Source organism: Octopus bimaculoides, chromosome 1 (genome assembly GCF_001194135.2).
Source record: "Octopus bimaculoides isolate UCB-OBI-ISO-001 chromosome 1, ASM119413v2, whole genome shotgun sequence".
NCBI classification, from domain to species: Eukaryota; Metazoa; Mollusca; class Cephalopoda; order Octopoda; family Octopodidae; genus Octopus; species Octopus bimaculoides.
In genome coordinates, this window is record NC_068981.1 from 194,594,760 (window position 1) to 194,604,706 (window position 9,947).

At 39.9% G+C, this 9,947-nt stretch overlaps 1 protein-coding gene across 1 annotated transcript in view; it reads left to right on the forward strand.

Annotated features, from left to right (window-relative positions):
• The window catches only part of LOC106869897 (lysosomal-trafficking regulator), a 189,845-nt gene that overhangs the window by 150,272 nt on the left and 29,626 nt on the right, over positions 1–9,947 (forward strand). Inside the window, exons 26-32 of the mRNA XM_014915825.2 lie at positions 663–792; positions 2,327–2,427; positions 4,313–4,387; positions 5,869–5,954; positions 6,538–6,669; positions 7,984–8,205; positions 9,454–9,590. Of these exons, the coding sequence (XP_014771311.2) occupies positions 663–792; positions 2,327–2,427; positions 4,313–4,387; positions 5,869–5,954; positions 6,538–6,669; positions 7,984–8,205; positions 9,454–9,590 (883 nt within the window). The remainder of the gene's footprint in view (positions 1–662; positions 793–2,326; positions 2,428–4,312; positions 4,388–5,868; positions 5,955–6,537; positions 6,670–7,983; positions 8,206–9,453; positions 9,591–9,947) is intronic.

A 9,947-nucleotide genomic window follows, 5' to 3' on the forward strand; every position in this document is an offset into this window, starting at 1 on the left:
TATATATATATATATATATATTAATAAATCTTAGAGTAGCAAAAAATTTAGAAATTCTATTTGCTACCAGTGATCTAGCGAGAAAAAGAAAACTAGTCAATAGACTATATATTATTCATATAAATACATACAGTGTACATTTAAACACACAAGAGAGATGTCCATAATAGGACATCTAACCCGCTAGAAGGAGCAGCCAAACTCCAAACCACAATTAGGGATAATTTCAAAAAGGGAATGAAAAATAAAAACATTTACCATATATTTCGTGAACCATGGTTTCAAGCTATTTTTAGCAAATTAAAATAATTTGCTAGGCCAGCTATCATCAGCAGGAAAGCCAAGATTAACGTATAAACACAAGGCAATACATAGAACATGCCTCGTGCATATCTACCGTGCATGTGCGGTTTTCTTATCGGCAGCAAATACAAAAAATGCCCATTTTCATTCCCTTTCCAAATTATCCCTAATTGTGGTTTGGAGTTTGACTGCTTCTTCTAGCAGGTTAGATGTCCTTTTATGGACATATTTCTTATGTGTTTAAATGTACACTGTATGTGTGTATATATATATGTATGTATGTATGTATGTCTATGTATATTGCTCAGTTACATTTCAACACTATTTTCTACATGTTCTTGTTGTTGTTGTTCTGCCAGCTTTGACTTCAGCCAACTGCCCCATGTGAACCAAGTACAACTCTCATCAGCTCCACTGCTTCTGTCTCTTCTGGAGAAATCTTCTGAGGACTTTGCCTTAGCCTCTTCTTTTTTAATCATTCTTCATCAGGTAAGACATATTTTAACACACAAACAGTTAAACCCTATCCTTGTCCTCCATAATCCCATGACAGAAGAGAATTCTGTCAGGGGATCGATTTTTTTTAACCATCATCATCATCATCATCATCATTTTACATCTGTTTACCATGCTGGCATGGGTTGGATGATTAAAAAATTACTATTTTTAAATCTCAGAACGAGAGATATTTCAGCAACAGTACTTTGGAGTAAAGATTGTTTGCCAACATAACATGGCAGTCCTGGTTTAGGACTAATGTGTCTCCTGGGGTTAAATTACAGCAACATTCGTCCTAAACCAGGACTGCCATGTTGGCAAGCAATCTTTACTCCATGAGTTGGATGGTTTGACAGGAACTGGCAGGCCAGAGAGTTGCACCAGGATCCAATTATCTGTTTTGGCTTGGTTTCTATCGTCGGGTGCCCTTCCTAATACAACCACTTTACAGAGAGTAATGGATGCTTTTTTCATGGCGCCAGTACCAGTGCTTTCAATGTGGCACCAGCATGGGTGCTGTTACATGACGCTAGCACAGGTGCTTTTAACATGGCACCAGGGGGTGGGGGTGCCAAATAGCTTGCAAGACAAAGACCCTTGAAAAGGAAACTATTTTAAAATAATGGAGGAAATATATCCAAACTCCTACAAATAAATATATTGGTTTATAACCAAGTAAATGCATTGGCATTGGTATTTCTTTTGTTACATCATAAAAGGTTTAATATAGTACAATGTGGTGAAGTGGTTCCTGTTTCTTGCCATGGATTGAGAAGCACAGGGTACAGCCAAAATGTTTTCCTTGTTTTACAGGCTGGCAAACGTTTTGCAACGAATGTACCAAATGCTTTGATCCAAACCATGATGGTAACTGAAAGAAAGACCCCAAAATAGTAGTAAAACATTAGTTACAAGAAGATACTGTTATCTGCCACCAAACAACATTTATTAATATAACTACCATGCGTCAAAGCGAAAGGAATGAGAAGAGGTTTTTTGGCAACACTTTGTGCAGTGTAAGGGGGGGGGAGAATATATGTAAAATTATTGTGATGTCATGCTTGAGAAGAAAACCCATCAAGCTGAGTAAAATTTCAGTTGCGGCAGATACTGGTGTCATGCAAATGGCACCCGTGCTGGTGGCACATAAAAGCACCCATTATACTCTCAGAGTGGTTGGCGTTAGGAAGGGCATCCAGCTGTAGAAAACCATGTCAAAACAAACTGGAGTGTGGTGCAGCTTCCAGCTTGCCAACCCTGGTCAAACTGTCCAACCCATGCCAGCATGGATAATGGACGTAAAATGATGATGATGATGATGATGATGATGACTTAGGTTGCAGTTTTATGACCTAGGTGACATTTCTATATGTTCTCTCTCTCTCTCTCTCTCTCTCTTTATCTCTCTCTCTCTTTATCTCTCTCTCTCTCTTTATCTCTCTCTCTCTCTCTCTCTCTCTCTCTCTCTCTCTCTCTCTCCAGCCAGTGGTCAGTTTGTAATTTATATCCAATTTCTTTATTGCAGATGTTTGAATGTAATTCTGTGATTTGTGCAGCTTTGATGGACTCGGGACTCACTGAAACCCTCTGTAATTTTTTGGCCAAGATGAACCAGTTTTACAACAGGTAAGTTATCAGAGTGGGTGGTGGTGGTGGTGGTGTTGAGGTGTTATTTCAGTGTTGCAAGTGTTGCCAGAACGATGAACTGTAGTGGTAGTGGTGGTAGTGAATTGTCATAATAATAATAATGGTTTCAAATTTTTTCACAAGGGCAGTGGTTTTGGGGGAGGGAATGATTGAATTAGATCAACCCCAGTGGTCAACTGGTACTTATTTTATCGGCCCTGAAAGGATGAAAGGCAAAGTCAACTGTGGCGGAATTGTCATAATAATAATAATAGGAAACTTGATAGCATTGGTTTTGTTGAATGTGGGTTGGATAGGTGTGTAATATAATATGATTAATAGCAACAGAAGCTCTATTAATATCAAAAGGTAGTATTTTTCTTCCGCTTAAAGTGGTTGTTGTATTAGAACATACAATACTGTGTTACTTACCATGAGAGAATCTCTCATAGGGGCTTCAAATTTTATATATATATAGGAGATAAATATTCTTTTCTACTCTAGGCACAAGGCCCGAAATTTTGGGGAGGGGGCCAGTCGATTAGATTGACCCCAGTACACAACTGGTACTTAATTTATTGACCCCGAAAGGATGAAAGCTAAAGTCGACCTTGGTGGAATTTGAACTCAGGATGTAAAAACAGACAAAATAGCGCTAAGTGTTTCCCCCGGCGTGCTAACGTTCCTGCCGGCTCACTGCCTTAGAAGGAGATAAATATTACGTTTTGTAATTATATATATATATATATATATCAAAATCAAAAATCAAATCACAATCAAATGGAGATTGTAGTTGTGGCCGATGCCAGTGCTGCCTGACTGGCTCCCGTGTTGGTGGCAATCAATAAGCACCATTTATGCATGGGTCGTTGCCAGTGTTATCTGACTGGCTCCCTGTGCTGGTGGTATATAAAAAGCACCATCTGAATGTGGTTGATGCCAGCCCCCACCGCCCCGACTGGCTCCTGTGCCAGTAGCATGTGAAAAGCACCATCCAGACATGGATGATCCTGACTGGCTCCCATGCCGGTGGCACGTAAAAAGCACCCACTATACTCTCAGAGTGGTTAGCGTTAGGAAGAGCATCCAGCTGTAGAAACCTTGCCAGATCAGATTGGAGCCTGGTGCAGTCGCTGGCTCTCTAGACCTCAGTCAAACCATCCAACCCATACCAGCATGGAAGAAGGATGTTAAATGATTATGATGATGATGATGATGATATATATATATATATATATATATATATATATATATATTGGAAGGTTTGGAGGTGATGCACAGGAATTATATATTAGAAAAAATAATAAGGTACTCAGATATCAACCATCCAAATATCTGAGTACCTTATTATTTTTTCTAATATATATATATATATATGTATATAGTATAGTTTGTTATTTGTTATATTTTTGGAGTGTGTGTTCTTAGAGAGTCTTTTATTTCATAACTTCAAAGTAAGAACCGGTGGTTGCTATTAAGTTTACTGAGAAATACATCAAATGAATTACTTGACAACAAAATGTCATCCTGCTTCGAACCTATTTCCAGCTTTCATTTATCATGGTTTCCTTCTGCAGTTCTTTGCTCCAGGGTGTGGCTCCCCAAAAGAGCTTCCCACATTTTACAAGTTGGCAAACATTCCAATATCAAAAGCATGGTGTGTCACCAGTCCTAACTATGATGGTAACTGAGAAAATAGTTTAACATTAGCAACATGAAGACATTAATTTGACTAGTGCCACCCCACTGGCTTGTGTAAATTTGGGGAGGTTTTGTCTGCCGCACCCTGTGTAAGTGATTGTGTTAAATCAATGATTCTTGTTTTATTTGCTGTGTTTTATTGTTATTCATAACTGTTTTTTGTTTTTGTTGTTCTCTTCCACAGACCAATGGATGAACGGCAATCAGTGTTTGATCGACTCAAGAAACTCTTCACAGCTGTAGCTCTTAGAGAATTTAGGTAATTTCATTGGATTTAAATGAGAAAAGAAACGAAAGAGAGATGGATGTGTGTGAATTCAAATCTGCTGAAATGTTGGGTCCTCAACCTTTTAACATTTAAATCACTCAGGTCCGGCTCAAATATTGTACTTGTTTTATGTTCACACTGACCAGATCTAGCCTCTCACACCTACTCTATAACGTCATTCTAAAAATAAGCATTAACATTAGGAGCAGGAGTGGCTGTGTGGTAAGATGCTTGCTTCCTAACCACATGGTTCCGGGTTCAGTCCCACTGCGTGGCACCTTGGACAAGTGTCTTCTATTATAACCTCGGGCTGACCAAAGCCTTGTGAGTGGATTTGGTAGACGGAAACTGAAAGAAGCCCGTTGTGTATATATATATATATATATATATATATATATGTATGTATGTGTGTATGTGTGTGTCTGTGTTTGTCCCCCCAACATCGCTTGACAGCCGATGCTGGTGTGTTTATGTCCCTGTAACTTAGCGGTTTGGCAAAAGAGACCGATAGAATAAGTACTAGGCTTACAAAGAATAAGTCCTGGGGTCAGTTTGCTCGACTAAAGGCGGTGCTCCAGCATGGCTACAGTCAAATGACTGAAACAAGTAAAAGAGAGTAAAGAGTAGAGAGTAACATCATCAAAATCTTGAATTTGTGAATTAATGCAAGATTAATTAAAGACTATGAATAAATAAGCATTTCATTTGACAGAATAATCTGAATGCTGACGAGTTAATTACGAAATTAGTTCAATATGACCCCTCATTTGTTGTTTTGGTTGTTTATTAAACAACATCTTATTGATTTAAGTGAAACAACATAGAATCTGAGCCCAATGATCCAATTAAATTATAAATCAAAAACAACTTTAGCTATGTAAACCTTATCAATTGCACATTCCCTGTCTTTGTGTTTTATTTATACACTGAATTTGCTGCAGGATGGTGTTCAGGGAACACTTCCCATACAAGGCTGAGTGTTAACAAACACTTACAGACCAGATGTGACAGCTCACTTTGCAATCACCAAGAATGGTAGATATATCTATGTCACCATTGTTGTCGCTTATCAATACCACATGACAGGCTTCTTTCAGTTTCCTTCTGCCAAATTAACTTACAAGGTTTAGATTGACCCAGCCACGTGAAAAGCACTAAGTCCATTCTGCTGAGTGGTTGGTGTTAGCAAGGGTATCTAGCTGTAAAGATCCTTCCAAAATAGTCGCTGAAGTCTAGTGCAGGCTTCAGCCTGGCCAGCTTTTGTGGTACCATCCCACCCATGCCAGCATAGAAGGCAGATGTTAAACGATGACGATGATGATGATGATGATGGTGATTTATCCAAAGTTTCATGCTGTGAGACTGGACCTTAACTACATCGTAGTCGGGAAGATTTTACCCCTTCTTATTTTCAAATCTGTTTTACAGTTCCAAATTACTTCCAAATCAATTATTTTATTTATATCTTTCAGCCTTAGTGGAAACTCTCATTATCAAAACTTTGAAGAAATTCTCAGCCTCCTGAAAGCTCTTGAAGAACGGGAAAAGATTGTTTATGGTAAGTTCTTCAACTTTATATTTACAAGAGTTGTTGTTTAGCCCCTGGTCAGCCTTGATTGAGCAGACATATGATTATAGGCATTCCAGTCATGACCATCCTTTTTAAGTATAATCCATCCAAGACTATGTTTATTCTGAATTTACATTTTGTTCCCTATTTAAGATGGTACATTGGTCATTCTGTTCCCTTTTTAACTATTCCCACAAGCTCTCAAACCACCCCTAAACTCTGCCCATAAATGTACTCAGCATTTAATCCTTTAGCATTAAAACTGGCCACATCCAGCTCAAATATATTCTCAGACCAGCCAGATTTGGTCTCTCACACCTACTCTGCAATGACATTGTAAAAATAAACAACCACATCATTGAAAGCTTGAATCTGCAAGATAATACAAGATTAATTCAAACCAGTGTGACTAAATAAACATATTTACCAGAGTAATCTGAATGCTAAAGGGTTAACTCTGAGTATCAACTCAGAATAGTTCCAGACCCAAACAATGTATTACCTCCCCGACCACACACCCTTCCATTCTAATGCGGAACTGGTTTTAGTCTAAAACTTCTATCTTTTACAGGTCCATCATCCTTTGAGGTGAAGAACATAAAACAATTGGAATATCATATTTTTTACCAAAGTCTTCAGTTTGTTGAAGTGCCACATGAAAATAACAGTTCTTCAGCACAGAGAGGCCGCAGTAAAACAAACAGTAAGTGGTTGCCATTTATTACAGTTTGAACTTTGACCAAAATCCTCCATGCGGTGTCTTTCTGATGCCATTGGAATACTAGCTACTAGGAACCTCTTTTAGCAGCATCCTGAAGGCTAGTAGCTGTTTCAACCTGTGGTGCCAGTGCCATGTAGAAAGCATTGGTGATGGTGCCATATAAAAAGCATCCAGTACACTTTGTAAAGTGGTTGGCATTATGAAGGGTATCCAACAATAACAACTATGTCGAAGCAGACATTGGATCCTGGTGCAGCTGTCTGGCTAACCTGCTCCTGTCAAACTGTCCGACCCATGCCAGCTTGGAAGATGGACGTTAAATGATGATGAACAGCTAATAGCATTTAACACACTTTCTATCTATATTGATATTGTGGGGAATAATATGGAATGGTTAAAATATGTGAGACAAAATGGCTGAGTTCCTTTCAAATATTGTGCTTCATGGAGGCAAAGTGGCTGAGTTTCTTCCAAGCATTGTGCCTCATGGAGGCAAAGTGGATAAGTGGCACAAGTGTTGTGCCGCATGGAGGCAAAGTGGTTGAGTTCCTTTCAAGCCTTGGGCCTCATGGAGGCAAAGTGGATAAGTGGCACAAGTGTTGTGCCGCATGGAGGCAAAGTGGTTGAGTTCCTTCCAAGCGTTGTGCCTCATGGAGGCAAAGTGGATAAGTGGCACAAGTGTTGTGCCGCATGGAGGCAAAGTGGTTGAGTTCCTTTCAAGCCTTGGGCCTCATGGAGGCAATGACTGAGATTTTTGACATTGTGTTGTGCTTGAGAAGACCCATCAAGCCGAGCAAAATTGCAGTTGTGACAGACATCGGTGTCGTGCAAATGGCACATAAAAGCACCCATTACACTCTCAGAGAGGTGGGCATTAGAAACGGCATCCAACCATAGAAAACCATGCCAAATCAGACTGGAGTCTTGTGCAGCTTACCAGCCCTGGTCAAACTGTCCAACCCATGCCAGCATGGACAACGGACATTAAATGATGATGATGAGGAGGAGGAGGATGAATTAGTTGTCCCTCTGGTCTTCCATTAGGGTATCTTCTGATATATCTTTAGTGATCCCTCTGGTGTACCATAGGAGATCTTGTATTAATGCTTTAGCATTTATTTGTTGTTATATTAGGGGCCACTGTCATTCTATTACTATCACATTCTGGTGTTACCTTAAGGGTTCATTTATATCTTAATATAAACATTAGGGTCCAAATTGTTCTTTTTTTTTATGACCCTTCTGTTTGTTTATTTTGCAATTATTTATTTATTTATTTTTCTGTTCTATTTCAAGATGAGCAACAACAAAGCCTAAAAAACAAGGAACTGAAGAATTCGCAGTGGTCTTTGTTGCCTTTGTCTGATCCCACAGACAAATTCCTCTCCAACATATCCCAGTGGTCAACTCTATGGGGTCAGAAAAAGAAGAAAGAGACCAATAAAGTGGCAGGATCTGAACTCTCTGACCGTTTAAGAAAACTAATTGTCATGGCTGTAGATCTGGTAGTGTTTGGGGGTAAGAACCTTTGTTTTTGCTTGGTTTATTTTGTTTGGTGTGTGGAGGTGCTGTACTCTTATTTGTGTTGTAGAGTACTTTCACTCAACATTTACTTGTGTGAGTTGACAAATGTCATTTCTGGTGTGTGTGTGCAGACATGGCTATGTGGTTAAGAAGCTTGCTTTGCAACCATGTGGTTTTGTGTTCAGTCCCACTGCATGGTACCTGAGAAAAGTGTCTTTTAGCATAACCTCAAGCAGACTAATGCCTTGTTGAGTGAATAATTTGTTTGGTAGAAATTGTATGGAAACCAGTTGTGTGTGTGTGTGTGTCTATATCTCACATGGATAGGAAAGCCTTCTTTTTTCTGTCGAGGGCTTATATGCCCCTTTATTCGACTATTTTCCTTAGTCATTGCATGGTGACCGCCATAAGCTTTAAGCTTATATAAAAATACCAACATTATTATTTACAGGATTGTAAGTCACAACACCGTAATAAAAAGACCATTTGCACCGAAAGCATATATATATATAAATGGAACAAAAACGCAATAGAGGACAATAAAAACATTCGAACAGATGACGATACAAGTAAATATGGGGTTGAAAATAGAATTTTGGATAGAAAAGGTCAAAGGTTATGTGATGTGCCACCAGAGCTAATGTTCCAAAAAAACGAATTATTTTATAGTGTGTCATCATCATCATCGTTTAACGTCCGTTTTCCATGTTGGCATGGGTTGGATGGTTTGACTGAGGTCTGGAGAGCCAGGAGGCTGCACCAGGCTCCAATCCGATCTGGCAATGTTTCTACAGCTGGATGACCTTCCTAATGCCAACCACTCTGAGAGTGTTATGTGCCACCAGCACAGGAGCCAGTCAGGTAGGCCTTGTATTTCTTAAGATGCTCCCCTTTTATAGTGTAGTCAGTGTGGTCTTATTGTTGTTAATCCCAGGTCATCCCTGACTGGCCCAGGTCTGTGATCAGTGACATTCGAGCCATACCCAGCCATCCTTCTATCAATAATTGCACATCTAGGATTACGTTCTCCAGTTTGTTCTTTTCTTTCCATGATGGTAGCATGTAACTTGAGTGAAATTTGGCTGTTATTTCTAGCAGCTATAGCATTGCTGTGCCATCAAAACGGTATGTTTGTCAGTATGGTGTAATATGTGGCTTTGATGTCTCTGATATATTCTCTAACCATAAATCTTTATTATATAATTTATTCATGTATACATATTACTATATCAATATATCTAGATAATGACTCCAGCTCCATAGCTACTGGACTTAAGTTGACCTTTGTATTCAATGGACCCAGTGACGCATTTACATCAGACAGCCAGTTTCGGACACATCTGCTGGACTTCTTAGTGAAATCTTTGGCCAGCATACAGGTCAGTGTATGTCCTTTTTTCTCTCAATCTTCCCCACTTTTTGGTCTCCTTCCAATGCTGCAACTTTCCCTCTGGCCCCTCCCATTGCTGCGACCTTCCCCCTGGCTCCTCCTATCGCTACGGCCTTGCCCTTGGCTCCTTCCATTGCTATGGCCTTCTTCCTGGCTCCTCCCATTGTAGCAGCCTTCATCCTGGCTCCTTCCAGTTATGTGGCCTTCCCCCTGGCTCCTCCCATCTCTGCGGCCTTCCCCCTGGCTCCTCCCATCTCTGCGGCCTTCCCCCTGGCTCCTCCCATCTCTGTGGCCTTCCCCCTGGTTCCTTCCATCTCTGCAGCCTTCCCTCTGGCTCCTTCCATCT